Here is a 19,185-nt window from a genome sequence, read left to right as displayed (position 1 = left end):
ATTTGTATCATAATTTTGAATCAAAAATATGTTTAATTATGGTTTATAATTATGTTAAACAAATAAAATGCAATACTATTTATTAATATAATACGTTTGTGTGCAAAGAAAAAGAAGAAAAGTACATTTAAGACCTATATATTTTTGTTTTAAGGATAATCAATTGGTGTGGAAAGCCAACGTCTCAATACATTATATATTTTACGTCTTGGTTAAAATTGGGTACGATTTGTATCAAACTATAGTAAGAAATATGTTAACTTAGATAACATTCTAAATCGAATTTAAAAGTGTGCAGAATGTGAATTTTTATTAACGGAAACTTAAACAGATTGTAACTATTGCAGCCACTACCGACACAGACACGAGACCAGCTGATGTTAACCAACCTACAACTGTGTATGATACCGACACTGACACGAGACAAGCTGACGTCAACCAACCTACATCTGTTTATGAAAGTTTAACCACTACTGGTGTAAACCGGTTCACTGATTATAGTTCTCTACAGCTACAAGTAATATTTCTAAAAGTTTACGATTTAAAACATTCTGTTAGCTGATTTTAGTTCTTTGAAAGTAAAGGTATGTTTTGATAAAAAAGATAGATCATGTTAATAACATTCAATAAATCGTTTAGTCTTTTTATCAACTGTGCATGCGAGCATAATGCTAATTGAAACTATTACGAAACTTAAGAACTTTCTCATTCTCTTTATTAGTATATAAATGTATTCCACTTTACTTTCATGTAATATCTGTATTTTTTACAATGATGTGCCGACACCAGAATTGTCGAATGATCACACAGTCCAATTAGATCCTGGAGTCCAAAATTACAATGTATCTGCAAAATAAAGAAGTATTTTGTAATGTTTTGAATGGAAATTAATCAACTCATTGACAAAGAAAGAAAAACATCAAAAAAGTATTTTGTAATGTTTTGAATGTAAATTAATCAACTCATTGACAAAGAAAGAAAAACAGCAAAAAAAAGAATAAAATAAATAAACAAATAAATAAATAAAATAAAATAAAAAAAAATTAAGATGGCCTTAAGGATTACTTTGCGGATTTTTTTTTGAATTTGTATATAATGTTTAAAACATGATATTTCGTATTAACAAAACGACGTTGACTCATTAATACGCGTAAAAATCTGGAAACAAAGTGATCCCTCGGAAGATTTAATCACAACAAATTTACATGAAAATTGTAGACTCGGTTTGATTGAGTCTGTACATGAGGTATAATGAATGAGTGCAACATCCCTCACGCCCCCTAGCACCGGTTTGAGCGGTATTCAAGACTCAACACTTAATAGTGCTGGCATCAATGATCCCGAAGGACCAAAATAATATAACACCACCAATTTTGTAAACAAAAATGTCACCTTTGAGATTTTTCAGGATTTTCCTCTAAAGTGTAACAGCAAAGTTTGAAGATTTCGGTGAAAAACACGTGTCATGTTTTTAAACTATACATGAGGTTTTCGGGTCGTTTTACAATTATTTTGCAAAGCTTAATCTGCCAAAATGTAGCAGTTTAGTTGCGATGCATGAAGCAAAACTTCAAATAAGATTAATAATACGGAGAATTGCCAGTTTGTAGTTCCGTAAATCTTTTTTTCTTTAATTTTTTTTTCTGAAATCACGGCATAATTATATAATAATGACCTGACGATGATGACCCCTCGTAACCGATTTTTTTTTTAAAAATCTATTAAATCCAGACTGCTAGACTGCCAACTTAACAAACATGATTTTGGTAAACCTACCTAAAGCCATTATCAATGTTAGGATGGTAGGATACTCCGTCATCGCGCACCTGCAAAATGCTCCCAATCGTTAATGAGATGGAGCCGACTAAAATAATGCAACTGTTATCGATCTGTCTTAAGTACCCCTTTAGAATGTGTCTATATTTTGACCAGAAGAAAATCCGACCCCTCCTATCTTCATTTAAAAGCACAGAAATATTTTTATTGTATTTTTCAAAAGCTTCAAATTGTATTTGATGTCCTGTTATAGTTTCTAATAACAAAACCAACATAATGGGTTTGCGACCAGCATGGATCCAGACCAGCCTGCACATCCGCGCAGTCTGATCAGGATCCATGCTGTTCGCTTACAAACCCTATAACAAGTAGAGAAACTGATAGCGAACAGCATGGATCCTGATCAGACTGCGCAGGTGCGCAGGCTGGTCTGGATCCATGCTGGTCGCAAACGCATTATGTTGGTTTTTCGTGACGCGGCTAATTTATGGTTAATGACTTACATCTCAGTTTATTGAAAATGTTCTATCAAACGTATAAATTAGACCACCCTTATGTTGTTGTTGTTGTTGTTGTTGTTGTTGTTGTTTTGTGTTACTTTATGTAGTTTTGTTGAATGCAGTTATAGGTAAGCTTCTAGCAACCAAACATGAAGAGATTTGCTTAAATGCGCTATTTTTCTGTTTATGTATTTCAGAAGTTACAATATTCAGGGGATGTAACTCATCAAGACTTATTGTAAAGTCACACGATTGTTTCCCCTCATCAAAAAAGGCAGGATGTTTATAATTTCCAGGAATACTGCCAGAAGGATATTTACAAACATATTAAGTGTTTGAAATGTTTTATTGTTTATTCTAACTCTTTCGGAGATTTTCCTTATATCAATAAAGATGGCCGGAAGTGTGATACAATGTATGTTTCACAGTAAATACACTTTCCATTCTTTTCCCCTCCCTCCATTCGCCTTTTAATAAGGTTTGTAGTTGGCTTTGTCATGGCGCGGCTCATACCATTAAGTGTATGGTACTATTTTTTGATAGATAGACCCGAAAACGGGAAAACTTTACTTCTCCCCCTAACGTTTACATGGTATTTTTAAAATAATTATCAAAATTTTACAATAATTTTTTTATTTAAAGATTTTTTCATATTTTATAAAGAAATTAAGAACGTACTTAAGTTTAAAGATTTGGAACTAGCGGTTCATTACTTTACCTGCTTGACTTATTGCCCAAAAATGATATCACGTGGTATGGAAACCCTATTTTTGTCACGTGAGCGGGTGTTTCCCACTGTGACGTCATTATTTGAGGAACTTTCAACATGGCGGCTCGAATATATGCTCATCCTAATTTATGTAAGAAAAATTATGTCCAAAGTATAAAGATAAATCAAATACCTATATGTGTTACTCAAAATATTCTCATTCATTATAAATTTTTATGTATATGTATATATTGGTTTGAAAATCACTTTTAAATAACTATTCATTATCAAATGTTGTTGATCTTTCATAGCATTATCAATATTATATATTACATTTTCTTGAATAAAATCTGAAATTTGAAGTTTATTGGATATTTTACTCCAGTGACTAGAACTTTCAGCTTCCTTTATGTGACATGTTCCACAAATGCGAAAATAACATTAAAGGGACTCCACTGAGGTTTTTTTTGACATGACGGGACTGGAAATATTTTTTTGAGATTATTACTCCATTTGATGTAGATCTATACTAATAACTTATGTGCAACATTTCAGATCAGAAGCTCGCTCCGTTTTTCCAGAATAATTATTATAATAGTGAAAAATGACCGAAAATTGGAAAACATTTAAACTCTTTTCACACAAATTGGACTGAGAATATCACAAACATATGATTTCAATGTATTTCTTGTGTACTTCCTAGTTATATCTTATTTATATTTATGTTTAAAGTGCTCATGTTTATCTATGTGAAAATTAAAATGTTATGTTTTGGGCTTAAAAACCTCAGTGGAGTTCCTTTAAGGCAGTAAGTATGGTCATCGGGCTATATACTCTCGATTCTTTAAAACATGTGTACACAGATAAAAATCATGTATCAACTCAAAATATATCAAAATAATTGAACATTTTTAACATCAAAACACATTAATTTTCATTTTATTAACTCAAAGACATACACCTTTTGAAAACGAGGCTGTCAGAAATTAACCGGAAAGAGCGTCCTTTTTACAAATACAAAAAGTGCAGTCTGCAGGGTCCACGAGGTAACCATCCGGGCAGTTAGTTTGACACAGTTGCTTAGCAACATCACAAAAGTCGACTGACGCCGTTGTTGTCGCTACTGCTGTCGTTGTTCTTGCTTCTGTTGTAGCTGTTATTGTTGTTGATGGCGCCTGTTGCATTGTTGTTATTGTTGTTGGCGGTGTACGACTGGTTACCGGCGGTGTAGGTGATGTGGTTGATACAATATTGTGTGTGCTAGATATCAAAGACGGTGCTTGTGTTGAAAATTGAGCAGGACCTATATTAAGGTAAAACATGAGTGAAAAAAATACGATAATAATGATAGAATACAATATCAGTGATTAGGATATATATCGTTCATTATGTAAAAAAATATCGCAGTGAGTCGCAATATTGACAATATTCCAGTTTTATCATTATTTGTTTTTACTGTTGCAACATGCTTAACTTTTCTTGAAATAGTCTTTAATTATCAAACATTGGCATGATTGTTGGTGCCTTCTCGTTTTGTTAGGCATAAAGATGTACATGACGTCATCGCTGACGCATAAAGTTACCTGACGTGTAAGAAGTCCCACAACTGCATACAAGACATTTCATGTCTTGTGCCAAATTCATCGAGCAATGGCACGGGTTACTCGGAGTCACACACCGGGCTATATTACCGTTTTGTTGTTGTTGTTGCTGCTGCATATAATTACCTCCCTGGTGCATTGGATCACCCCAATGTCCCTGCTGCACGGGACTTTGGTCTGGAAAAAATGTTTAAAAAACAATTCAATATTTCTAGTAATAGAATATAGTGTTTTGATAGACGGTGATACAGAGGTTGCATGGGAATAAAATAGTGCGCCTGTGATTAAATATTTTTTCCGATGTCCCCTCTGTGCCACCGTATTATATACATGTAAATCAACATTATGAACAATATTCTATAATTATTAAATGATCTGGCAGTAAAACAATTATTTAAAGATATACTATGCTCATCCTTGAGTAAAATATTTTAATCACATAAATTTATTGTAATCTATGAAATTTTTACTGAATGTGTCTTAATTTGAAGAAAAAAAAAGAATAAACTATGTATGAGAAGCTTTATTCCCTATTACAGGTCAAGTAATGTTAATTTTTTCTTAAATAAACTGCCTTTTATAAAATGACACTATAAATTAATATTGTGACCACCTGTAGTGTAAATAATTTTCAACATAACATAATTATATTATTATCTACTCTGAAATCAAAACATGTTAATTTTATATTACAAGAGACTATGTAGCAATTATCAATATCTTCTGCTATCAAATCTGAGCATAGTAAAATTATCTTTTAAAAAACCCTATCATTTCATTGAAGTGAAATTTGTTAGAATAACATGAACTGAATAAAATGTTCCGGAACAAACTATTATACCGTAGGCTGTTTAAATCATTTAGCAATGAGCACTTGCATGAATCCTCCGCCCCAATAGAAATATACCAACATATTTAAATTACATACGGGCAATTTTTAATTTATCTTTTTTTTTCAAAAATTTAAACAAACAAAAATAGTAGAGATATAGTTCTAGAAACATTAAGTTATTACAAGAAATTGTTTGAAATTTACTCACATTTCAGTCTAAGTAATATCTGTTTGCTTATATCATTAAAACATATGTTAAGCACATTAAATTCATTTCACAAAAGAAAAACATAAATTCTTACTATTCAGAAAACGTCTCAATTGAGGAAGAGCGTCTATGGCTGAAAAAAAAAATAATGTAAAAGAATTATTAACCCATAACCTGCTGATTTTTTTATAATGGATTTGCCCAGTATTGAATTATGGAACAATCCATTTAAAGTTAAAGGTACATTTTTTTGTATTTCAAAATCTAAATGAAATTTTCAAGTACAATAATAAAGGCTGATCAAAAGGCCCGGATATTCAGGCTGGGTCACAGGTGGACTCTATACTGGTGGCAAAGGCTAATCGCTTTTCGGTTTTAGCAGGTTAAAGGCTTAAATCAAAATGATATTAAACAATACATTTAAACAAATTATTCAATAATGATAAAGTTATACTTTGAACGGCTAAAATGATTATCTTGCATCGAACTAAATTCATACTTGTCCATTATGAAAAAGGGATACAATAGCCAAGTCTTATTAACTTTTATTAAATGGTTAATAAGAATAATATCCATTGAGCATAAATCTACAAATAAAGATACAGTACCAATTTAGCTTCTTAAACTTAAATTAAAATCTTACCACTAATGGTAAAAACCACCAAAACCAAACTCCGGATATGACACATTCTGATCTGATACCAATTGGTCGTTTAAAGAGCATACAAAACACAAAGGACCAAAATAATAAGACCAACTGGTACCAAGATAATAGGTTAAAGGTCAACTAAAGGTCAATATTTAGCGTATCAAAGTTCCATTTGATATACGCATCATGCAGGAGTTCGATATCTTAAATTATATTGAGACATCTGCCCTTTTGTAATCAGCTTGATACAGTTTTAGGTCTGAAAGCACATACCTTACTGGTAACAACTTGAGATCTATGACAATTGTTTTCAGCCATTATAGACATGTATAATTTGGGCTCAGTGCCATTACACAGACGTTTTGTTTTTGTACAAGTACAACAATATTTTTCACTTTCAAATTAAAATGACATTATGCTCATTTTTTCATCATCGATTTGGGCTGAATTGACTATATATTTCTAAAGATTGACTGTTATTATGGCGGTTGACCAGCATTTGAAATTGGAAAATGATAAAGATAACATGTAAGTCCATATTAAATTTAAAAAAAAACAACAAAAAACAACTGTTCCACTCTCTTAATGTCTTGAACGTTACAATTAAATTCCGATGGATATTTGCAGAACTTTCCTTGGGCCACATGAGTTATTTATCGTTCCACATGAGTTATTTATCGTTCATGTGAAGTAAATTATAAAATTGAAAGGAATTATGACTTAATTGGACTTTCCCCTGTTCACTCACTATATTACCTTGAATGGGAATAGTGCAATTTAATGAAAACATTTTATTTAAAACATCATTAATTATCAAAATAATTATCATAAATGATCAAAATAATTATCATTAATAATAAAGATAATTTGCAGCCATAACACCGTCGAGGTGCTCATACCTGGCTGTCTTACGTTTAAAGATTAAACGTTTTCATTTCGGCTACGGGACCTCTCGTGAAGCCATTTTGATTAAGCATATGATCGCAGGTCCTATTATTCTTCTTCCGACATCAATGTCGTTCGAGGTGGTGAAATTTGTAAAGGGTCTTACGAATTTAAAGGTTCTTCTTGTTGCGGTATCGTTAGTCCATTTTGCTACCAGTAAAGCCCATTGTGAGGACATCATATATTATCAACTTGGTTCATCTTCACTTTTGCTTGAGCTTTAAAATTTATACAAGACAAGAATTTTCCGAACGATTATTTTCTTACCTTTAGTAAATATTTACTAATTAACACATACATTTGTTAGACAGAGGTTATCTTACCATTTATTGTTATCTACGAGTATGACAAAATTTTCTATACTTTATCCTAATGAGAACAAACAAATGCAAACAAAGGCAAAATTTAATTAAAGTTCAGATCTACTTATCTCTTAAAATTAATGTTAAATTAGAAAAACGCATCGCTTTTAAAACTGTAAAAGCTCGGCGATGATTGGCTGTTTAAAAAATCACGAAAAGGTTACAACCTATTGGTGACCGTCAGATCCTTATGTGTAGCGTTATTTAGGACCTGATTTATTGTACAAAGGCACAATTTCAAAGGACCGCAATACAATTTCAACGTTTATTAGCTGTACCTCTGTTAATCAGCTTCGATGACAAATAATCTCATGTATGCATACTTTGATGGTCATATAACCAGTAAAAACGATTTAATTCATTTTTATCTTTCAGTTGTGTAGCCTACACGATAAACTATTTGACAAAACTTGTTTGTGTGTCGCGTTCCATTACGTGATCTTTTGCTGGAGCAGTGCTTGCTCCGGCTGTTATTTGGCCTTTGACTGGATTTATGGGCATTTTGTTTCACGCAAAAATAAATATTCTAGTATTGAAAGAAAGTTAAATAATGGTAATCATTGGTTAATTATCTAGATATATCAGATGTCGAGATTTGACCTCTAGTATGTTAAAACGATGTAAAACATACGCACAGACAAATAAGACTCACAATAGCTTGTCGTTGAATTGTTTGCATAACCCCCCCTCCCCCTAAAAATAGCTGGGTGCTTGCACAGAAATTTGAATTAAACAAAATGTTATCTTTAATACCAGGAGATGGCTTCGGCATTTTATCAGAAGTTTATTCGTACTTCATCATTTTGCAAGAATTTCGATTATTTTGAAACTGTCATCACCCACAGTGTCCTTTACGAAAGACCGATAGTGACATTTCAACTTCTTGAGTCTTAACGATTTCAACATACAGAATTCATGAATTCACGATTTCAACTTTATGAATTCAATTTTTCAAATTCATGAATTCACGATTTCATCTTCACAAATTCACGATTTCAACTTCTCGAATACAACTTCAGGAATTCATGTTTTGTACTGCATGATTTCACTTTCCTGAATTCACGATTTCAACTTCGTTATGATGAAATCTTACAGTCATGAAGTTGAAATCGTAAAGTTCGAAACATGAATTCATGAAGTTGAAATCGTGAGATCACGAAGTTGAAATCATGAGGTTAATATTGTGAAAGTATGAAGTTGAAATCGTGAATTCCGTTCGTTCATGAAGTTAAAATTGTGAATTTACGAAGATGAAATCGGGAATTCATAAAGTTTTAATGTCTCCACCGGTCTTTTGTATATAGTTTTTTTTAAAACTAATTTCCTGGTAAGGAGCGATTGACTGTGCATCAAATGCACCGACGAGGTCAAAGAAAGTGCCGAACCCACTTTATCTAGTTCAAAATGATTTATTGCCTGTCATAATATACACATCAATAGAGATATTTATTATTTTAATTACTATTAAATCAATTATGCAAATGAGATAAATTATGGATATTATTTTTCTTTAAATCACTTGATCAATTATTCGTACGAAATGAAATAAGAATATCTATTTTTAGCGGATTACTATCTATGCTCTCGTTTGATCTGCCGACAACTTGTCAAATTTTCGATATCAATTAAACGATAAATAAATAGGCCATTGTCCGCGTTTTCACTTTACATACGTTTAAGTTTTAGAAAATACGTAATCATCTTTCATACAATTTTAAATCGAACCCTTATTTCTACATTTCAAGGAGTTTTAATTCAGCTACTAAATACATGCACAGGTCTACTCTCATTGCTTATACATGTATTCAACCTTAAATTTATAAATGAAATATTAAGCTTCTTAAAGTGACAATATGCCCATCAAAAAGTAAAAAGTGAGTCTACTGGTTAAAGTCAAAGTTATCTTTTCAATTTGTCTTGATTGTATTTTAATTTTATAGTTATTTATACCTCACATGTATAATCAATAACCCACGTGACTTGCTGGAAAATAGCCCACGTGACTTGCTGGAAAATAGCCCACGTGACTTGCTGGAAAATAGCCCACGTGACTTGCTGGAAAATAGCCCACGTGACTTCCTGGAAAATAGCCCACGTGACTTGCTGGAAAATAGCCCACGTGACTTCCTGGAAAATAGCCCACGTGACTTGCTGGAAAATAGCCCACGAAATGCATTGGAAATGTTCCATCAAAATGTTAGTGTGACCTTGACCATTAAGGTAGAGACGTGATTTCTAGACGCGACACATCGTCTTGATGTTGTAGAAATTTGTGCCAAGCTATTTCAAAAATCCCTCAATGTACTATGACAAAGTTATAGTTCGGACACGAAAGAAGTGTTGACACACAGATGGATGGACAGACATACAGGCAGACGGATTGTGCGATTTTTATATGCCATCATTTGGGGGCATAAAAATATATAAAAGATCATTTAAAAGAAATCAACAGTAATCTGTTTGCAAATATCATAAAGTGCATTGGTTAAAACCATAATTCGTTTAGCGCAAATGAGATGAAAGCTTAAACATTGTGATGTGTAATGAAACATTTTGGGTTTTACCTAATACGGTTCAAATCCCAGATCCCTAGGTTGAGAGGCCTACAGCTTAGCCAATAGGCCACATTTTCTTTTTTAAACTTAAAAAAAAGACAACGTTATTTACAGCCGTCGTTTTATCAAAAGTTGAAAGTACATTTCCCCGTTAAGTTTACACTTACTTACGTAGTCTTTCTTAAATCATAAATCAAATAATTAATTACTGTGACTTTTTAATTGTATTTTTGATACAATGATTTGATCTTTAGCACGCGCAGCATTAATCATGCGTTATTTATCATCTATTGTATGTTCACGTGCAGTCGGCGCTGCACAGCCAATGCACCGAAAATAGTTCGTGTTATGCCAAGACGCCACCTGCATGTCTGAATACATGCATGGTATTTCATTAATGGTGGTATGATTTATCATTTAATGACATTTCAAATAATCATTAATCATAATTTATTTTATAACATAAGCTAACCAAGTATTGTTAATGTTGAGCTGCAAATCTCAAGATGAGTCAAACTATTTCAATAAAATCAAACCTGACAAAAATGTACTATTTATTTCCTATGCATGTATGCAAGTTAGCCTTTCCTGTTATGTCACTTACCGTTGAAAAAAGATCTTTCAATAAATGCATGTAAAAATTCATTGATTCAGTAAATATAATTTAAAATCAAACGATACATATATATTAAAATGTAAAGAATAACTCCATGAATCTAATTCAACAGATCTGCTGACTTGCACATAATGCTAAAGTTTCATCTATTTTTTGCAGTCTTTTCTTTTACAAGTACGATAACACGGGGAACAACTGTTACACGAAGGATGGAGTTCTTATGATAACTTGTCAGGAGTTCTTCTGATAATTGCCATGGAGTTCGTCCGGAAACTTTTGTATATACCGAAGAAACATTTATCAAAAATGGTATATTTACTTTTTATCAAAGAATGTTTGAGGTGCTAAATTAAACTTTTAATTAGGACTATTTTATGTGTTTTTTTTCCTTTAATATCTCAGTTGGAGACTGTTTCTATAGGCTTTTATTGTTCAAATATTTACTCTGAAAAGTACTGTTATCACACTTTTAAGTCACATGGTATACTCGGTTTAAAAGTAAGAATAACTTCCATTGGCCTTTGAGAAATTAAACATTACAACAATAGTGAGGGGTAAAGTACATCAAAACAAGAAGCTATCTGATTTGTACGAGGGGGCGTAGGTCAAAAAACATGAGTCAATCGACGAGCTGTATTTTTATTCCCTACCGACAGTCCACTTACAGAAGTACGGGTAACCAAGAAAACATTTCCGGGTCCACACCATATTTTCTTTTATTTATTTATTTTTTTTTTTGTGTGCAGAACTTCACTTCAATGAACTATTCCAAAAACTTAGCCATGTTTTATGGTATATGAAAGTGTTGTGTAAATGCTATTGATATTCAAAGTGTGACCATTTTATAATATGAACGAACGAACAAACAAAATAAGATAAATGAATAGATGAATGAACGAACGAATGAATGAATAATTGAATGAATATATGAATGAATGAATGAAGGAAGGAAGGAAGGAAGGAAAGAAGGAAGGAAGAAACAAAAGAACGAATGAATGAATACAATATGATAATAATAGTAATAATTATCTGTACTTGATTAATGAATACCTATAGTATGTATCATGTTATTATTTGCAACATTTATAAAACAAAGAGATGTACATATATTTCGCATTTGGTTTACTCGATCATGGATTTACTACTTAACAATCCTCAAGTCATTTAAATAGTCTATTTTATTTCCGCAATAAGAAATACAAGAAAAGAAACAAACTTTAGAGACAAAAATGTAACAGAAAAACTACACCAATGAATTTTTGCACAAACAAAATGTGCAATCACTCGGGTCAACTAGATAGCCTTTGTCGCCACATGACGTGGAACACTTTAGTTTGGCCGCCACACAGTCGGTGGAAGTTGTTGTCTGTTCACCGGAAGTCTTGGATAGCGCTGGTGATGACGACGCTAGCGTTGTTATTGTTGTTGGGATTTTAGTCGATGTTGGCGAAGAAACTGAAATTTTAAAAAATAAGCCATAAAAATGAGATCTCTGGGATGCGATGATGACAAATAAAATAAGAGAAAAATTCTCTCTCAGTTTGATAGATTTTGTTAAGAAACTGTAAACACTGCATGAGGAGTTCTAACGTTACTATAAATTTATATCAATGTATCATTTTAATGCTAAAGTAGTCCTTAAAGGCACATTATGCCTCCGAACCATTTTTCTCTTCTTTATAATCAATTATTCTAAAGAAAGAAGTGCGGAATGTAAATTTATTTGTAGAAACTATATCAGGAAAACAAAGACATAAAAAAATTTCGGTAACTAAAATTAAAAGCATTCCGAGGCATAATGGGCCATTAAATGTTACAAAGGTTAAAGGTTACAAAATTTAAAAAAACATATTTCTTTACCGTACCTTTGACCTTGAAATTTACCAAGTCCATCTTAAACTTAATCTAATTAAAGAAACCATTTAGAATACAAAATGACAATCGTTTTAAATACATGAGAAAAAGAGGCTGTTACGATTGATAAGACAAAAATATTATAGTATTTTCTTACACGTCAAAGAAGCAATAAATAAGAACTGGAAAAATAAATAATTAAAACATGACTTGTGACAGAATTATTACTGGCGTTGTTATCTTTGAAAATGAATGATTGATGAATACAAAAACGAGTGTAAATCAACAAATTCTAAATGATGAATTCAATTCTTACCTTTTGAGTCTACGGGATCCACTAAAACCGGACCAACTGTGGTCATGGAATGTGCGTTAGTGTTACACAAGCAAAAATCGCATCCTAGTGGCCCTTTAACGTATCCGTTCTCACAGTGAAGAGAACAAAATGATTGAGACGGCGTACACGGGCTATAGCTTCCGGATCCCGAGGACATCCCGCCACCGCTGCCACCAAACAGTGACGTCATTCCACCGCCACCACCTCCTGCAAAAATGAAATAAACACAATCACATTGTTTTTTGGTTTTTGTTTGTGATACAATGTATAGGCATTTGAAGAATGACAACAATGAACAAATAAAGCTTTATAATGTTGCTTTCAAATAAGTCGTTTCACTATAAATGTAACGTAGTCTAATATTTAGTCTAAAACTTAGTCGAATACTTAAACTAACACCTTATCTAATACTTAGCCTAACACTTAGTCTAATACTAAGCTTTATACTAAGTATTATACTTAGTCTAAAACTTAGTCTTATACTTAGTCATATACTTAGTCTTATACTTTGTCTAATACCTTATCTAATACTTAGCCTAATACCCGTACTTAGTCTTATACTAAGCACTAGGCTTAGTATTATACTTAGGCTAATACTTAGTCCAATACTTGGTCTTATACTTAGTCTAATACTTAGTCTAATACTTAGTCCAATACTTAGTCTAATACTTAGTCCAATACTTAGTCTTATACTGAATCTTATACTTAGTAAATTTCGTGGATAACACAGAACAGTTTGAATTGATATTGTTAAGAAAAATACAATGACGTATACTTATTAAAATAGTGTGTAGATAACTACGGTGTCCCTAACGTGACATTATAAACACTTCTTGTTGTCAATTCAATAGTGTTTCGTTTAAAACAAGTTGTTATTTCGGCAAATAATAGTAATAAGTATCTTAAATCGTGTCAACAAATTAAAGTGCCGTGACGACGACGACGACACCGGCAACAAAAAACAACAACAAAAACAACATAAACATAAAAGTATTTTAATGTCACTTAAGATTCTCCCTAGATAACAAAGTGTTTAACCTCCAAATGGTGACTGTGGTTGTTGTCCGCCGGTGTTGAAAATAAAACGTCTTAGCGAACTTGCTAGGCCAAGACCTGGAACAGAATTCGGAATTTTTACTTTTTTTATTGTTATTTTTCAGAGTTATTCATTTTAACTTTTTACGGATATAAAGTGTGTAAACAGCTGCCAGGTCACTACGACAACCACCCTAGCACCGACTTAAGCGGTGTACAATCCTTGATAATCAATAATCGTGTACGTATTTAGTTACCGCCCTCGTGGTCGTGGGTTTAGAGTCGATGACTTCTAATCCAGTTACCTCTCTGGCGTGGGTTCGATCCCCGGGAGATGCTTTGGTAGTTTAGCGCGGAGGAAGGTAGTCTAGTACTGGTGTAACTCTCCAGGAACGATGGTTAGGAAACTACCCGCCTCTATGACTAAAATACTGTTGGGAAAAGGCGTAAAATGAAACAAACAAATAAACAAACAAAACGTATTCAGTTACAAAAAATTGGGGGAAAAATGAAATAATTAGGTTTCATGATTACGTATTTTTGTTTAATGTTACATAAAATAGATTTTTGAAAATCAAACTATGCAATTTGTTCTGAGTTAAAAGCGTTAAAGCGCTTTTTCACTGCACAATACAAATGTTTGTTCTTGTTAACGGAGCGAGCGAATAGAAGTAATCTAAAAGTTTGAAATCAAACCTTAATCAAATGCTAGACAAATCTCGAAAGCAATATTTGCAGTCCCATAATTTAATCACGAACAAAATATTTCCAGTCCCTTCGTGTATAAAAGAACTTTCTATGGAGTCCCTTTATTTTGATACTAATTGTTTATATTAAATCAGAAATAAAACTTACCTAGAAACGAGACGAAGACAAGTTCTCGAAACATGATTACAGCGTCACGACTGGTTGTCTGTTGTCGTCTGGTGTCGTCTGATGTCGTCTGGCCAAGTTAACGGCTGCATGACATTTTATCAGAATTTCTGGGGACACGTGTTGTTTCCGTAAATTTCCGTAAATGATACACGGAGACTTACGAATATGATGGAAACAAGTGTCGACGTTGAAGAAAGACAAAACATTAAAACATTCAATATAATGCGAAACATGATCGAAAACTAGAGCCCTAAGATTAGGTGTCATAGATGATAAACGGATACGTTTTGTGGAAATGACCGACAACAAAGTAAAACGGAAATGACCGACAAAAAACGAAAATGACCGAAGGAAATTAATACGGAGATGACCGAAAACCACTAGATTATCAGGCAATAAGCAGGTGTATGGTCAGTTCAGGTCAACACTTTGATTATTATATCAAACCGAAGATTATGGCATGTTGAAAAATATACATGTGTGAAATTTTTAAATTTAGATGTAGTCTATGTTCTATTTCAATGGTCCACTATGCGTCTTTTAAAACAATATTGTAATTTTTCTATTTCAAAATACTGAATAACTTATCGTTTACGGTAGAGGCAGTCATCACGGTCACATGATATGTACTGAAATTACAGTGAACACATGCTGAGTGTTATATTGGTTGACCAATTGATTAATTGATTTATAAACTGATTGACTGATCAATTAATTGATTGATTGATTGGTTAATTGATTGAGTGGTTGAATGAATGATTGATTAATTGGTTGATTGATTGATAAACTGATTGATTAATTGATTGATTAACCGATTGATTGATTGATAGATTGATTGATTGACTGATCGATTAGTTGATTGATTGATTGATTGATTGATTCATTCATTCATATTAGATAAAATTGTCTTGAAACAAGTTTAAAAAGGAAGGGAAAAAAAAGAGAAAAATTATATAAAACTACTACTGTGTTGGTGTAATACGTTAATGTGGTCAGATTGTTTATGAAATATGACCGGATTAGTTTCACCTATTTCAAGATCTACATCCTCTGTCCGTGAAAAATTTAGATTTTTTGTTGTTGAGAATTTAGCAAAACAATCTCAGAACCATTCCCTGATGAAACAATGCATATACATATATAACAGAAATATGTATTTCAAATCCGTGCGTGGTTAGTTTCACATAAATGTCATTTATTCATCACGGAACTTGAATTTTAGACGCGGTTTATTTTTACGCTCTCATTGGTCGGATGTACACTGTTTTTATTTTCGTGTAAGTTGTACGTCTTGGCGGATTAATATGTTAAAAAGGGAGTGTCTATTATACATAACAAAAAAGTTCGTGATTATATATTAATATGGTTAAATAAACTGTTATTTATGTTTTTTGTTTTTTATTTGTTTTTTTTTTAAATTTAGAAGAAATATAGTATAATGCAGTTTAATATTGTGACCATCTTATTCTTTTAAATGAGGTCTGGAAAGATTTTTTTCTTTTATTTTTCTATTTTTTCAACTTTTAACATTGATTCCACGTCGACACAACTCAATATATGAGCCGCGACACGACAAAACCAACGTAATGCGTTTGCGACCAGCATGGATCCAGACCAGCCTGCGCATCCGCGCAATCTGATCAGGATCCATGCTGTTCGCTTAGAAACCCTATTACAAGTAGAGAAACTGATAGCAAACAGCATGGATCCTGATCAGACTGCGCGGATACGCAGTCTGGTCTGGATCCACGCTGGTCCCAAACGCATTACGTTGGTTTTGTCGTGACGCGGCTCATATGTAATAACATTGTGATTACTGTTTTTAAATCATAATATATTTTTGTTTGCTTATCATAAGTAAAATATATGATGTTACAAAGCATTTTACCCAAAAGCTGTACGCCATAGGTGTGACAAAAGCGGGGTCTGAACGTTTGTCAAGTTTTCTTTTTATTTAATATTTCAAACATTTTTATATATTAAATGCATTTTATATAGCGCGCATGCACGCACCCACCCACGCATGCAACATGTATAGCCGTGGCTAGGTTAGGCATGGCTAGGTTAGGACAAAGAGCTATTATCAGTAGCCATAATCAGACGTAACGTTGTTGCACGTTAACGTAATATCTTCTGCAGCAGCCTATAACGACGTTTTTATGTTTAGATCCCCCTAAAGTGCAAAAGATCAAAACCGCATGTGAAAATAAACTATGAAACAATCTTGTCACTTCCCATTTTAATGATTTTATAGTTCTATAATTAACATAAACCTTAGGCGTTTTCACTTGTTACGTTCGACAGGCGAGCTTTAACGTCGATTACTAACAACGATATTTACGTTACTTACGTTAAAGATCCTGGTGGGGGCGGTGATGTTGATGCGGTGTAAAAATCAAATTTAATTAATCATTACAAAAATTATAATTTGATTCATAAATGTTACGTGGTCAAATATAGACACATATTCCCCAGAAATACATCCAGAAAGGTGCGTCTATAAATAATAGAGCACGGGAAAAAATCCTATAGAGGCGTGGTAATATATGATCTATTTTCGATAATGCCCTGTTCACGTGATTGTCATTTTAAGATAAGCACTGCATTTAGTGTAAAAAAGATGTCGGAAAATGAAAAGTAGTATAGAAAAATGAAGGAAAAAAAGAAGAAAACAAAAAGAGTAATAGCTACTCTCCGTCACAACTTGGTTATGTGAGCGTATTCATAGGAATACTGTGGCAAATTAATGACAAAAATATCAAAATGATCTTATGTACTCAAATCACGCTAAAATGACATTTTTTAAAGTCCAGCATGAATTTCTGTATTAATTCTTTATATTTTGGGTATGAAGCGTAAGAATATCTATCTATACATGTTGAACGAAATTTTGACACTGACAAAATCACCGAGTGGTTTTAAAACAAGTCATGTGACTTAAATAAACTCCGGAAGTTACAATAACATTTATTGGGGATATTGCAGGACTGAGACAGGTCTAAGTCATTCATTTGACATGTTCTTAAAACGTTTCCAGAGTTCACTGGGACAACTTTTTTGAAATCTTAACGCTCTAACCTGACCCACGTGGGTCAACTTAGGAAACCACCATTTTATTCCTTATCAGGAGAAAAGTTTTGTTGAAGCATGGCAAATATAATTGATAATCGTATGGAAACTGCAAATATTGTTTCTTTGCTTTTTCTCTGTTTGGTTTTACGGCGCACCTACACAACAAAGGTCATATGGCACCAAATCAGGATTGATGATTTTGGTTAACCTTTAGTGTTACAAGCTTAAAACAACACCATGGGTCAAAACCACCTCACCTGCTGGAGCTAAGAGGTGTAAGTAGACTCAAGTATTTCAAACTCTTACGATCACGCAAGGATAAATGATGGCTGCAGTTCTGATGCTCAACACTCAACAAGACAACCCCTCAGTCTTTTTAGACATGTCCATTTTAAAATGATAATCATCAGTGTTTGATTTAGTAACAACATTCAACATAATTATATATTCTTAAACATCAATGCTGAAAATTGTACGATAATTCGAACTGAGTAAATACGTTTATTCACTGCTCTGCGAAGAAATTCTCAATGAACATTTTTTAGGTTTTAGCTAAAATGTTTACAGAGTCTTTTCTATTTAATGCCAAGAGCAATTTCAAAAGTCAAGTAAGCCGGCGGCTCCGAGTTAAGCCAGTTAAGCATTGGGATAATCATGTGTCCAAGTTTCATAAAAGTGTAAACATCCTAAGCAGGATTTACAGGTGGTTCTCAATTGTATATTAAGTATTGACAGCTCTGGTCTAAAGCGTTCAGTATGGTAAAATTGATGGTCGTAAGAGAAAGCAGCTAAAACCCTGTATATAATTTCCGCAATTATGGTCGTGAAGCGGATTAAGTCTCTTTCACAACTCTAGAAATAAGCAGAAAACCTTGTGTCAATCACCTTTCATCAACAGAAATACGAAACCTTGATTGCACGTACTCAATTTTACATATTAAATATAAAAGGTTCTATAAAACGCGAATTTCAACGAGACACGCGCGTGTTAAATCTTAATTTGTTTTTATTTTATCAATGTTTTCGGAACATGTGTTAGAAAAAAAAATTAGAAGGAACAAACTATATAGATATATAAAAACCAGTTTGACAAGGCATGTATAAACTCTGTCATTTTTTGCTACAGGATGTCTGCACAATGATATTATGATATCGCGTGAACAAGGCCTTGCAAAACAGAAGTCAAATTAACCATGCGTAAAGCTTTAATTCATCATCATTAAAACCGTACAAATCAAATACGACATCTTACAAATTT

General features: G+C 32.8%; 1 protein-coding gene across 1 annotated transcript; it reads right to left on the bottom strand.

Annotated features, from left to right (window-relative positions):
* Nucleotides 1-3,922: 3,922 nt before the first annotated feature.
* LOC132739825 (uncharacterized) lies at nt 3,923-6,350 on the bottom strand. The gene is made up of 4 exons (XM_060727635.1): nt 6,270-6,350; nt 5,721-5,759; nt 4,569-4,763; nt 3,923-4,288 (listed from the first exon to the last, which is right to left on the bottom strand). The coding sequence occupies exons 1-4, from the start codon at nt 6,313-6,315 to the stop codon at nt 3,972-3,974; spliced, it is 597 nt and encodes a 198-aa protein (XP_060583618.1). The 5' UTR covers nt 6,316-6,350; the 3' UTR covers nt 3,923-3,971.
* Between the last annotated feature and the right edge of the window lie 12,835 nt (nt 6,351-19,185).

Source organism: Ruditapes philippinarum, unplaced genomic scaffold, assembly GCF_026571515.1.
Source record: "Ruditapes philippinarum isolate M1 unplaced genomic scaffold, ASM2657151v2 ctg2033_1_1_1_1, whole genome shotgun sequence".
NCBI classification, from domain to species: domain Eukaryota; kingdom Metazoa; phylum Mollusca; class Bivalvia; order Venerida; family Veneridae; genus Ruditapes; species Ruditapes philippinarum.
The sequence above is the reverse complement of the archived record's forward strand: the minus strand, read 5'-3'. Positions and strand labels throughout refer to the sequence as shown.

Excerpts from the sequence above, each read along its gene's own strand:
- LOC132739825 (XM_060727635.1), bottom strand. The coding sequence starts at position 6,315 with ATGTGTCATATCCGGAGTTTGGTTTTGGTGGTTTTTACCATTAGTG. Across the intron at positions 5,760-6,269 it reads GGTGGTTTTTACCATTAGTG|CCATAGACGCTCTTCCTCAA; the intron begins GTAAGATTTTAA and ends TTTTTTTTTCAG. Across the intron at positions 4,764-5,720 it reads ATTGAGACGTTTTCTGAATA|ACCAAAGTCCCGTGCAGCAG; the intron begins GTAAGAATTTAT and ends CATTTTTTCCAG.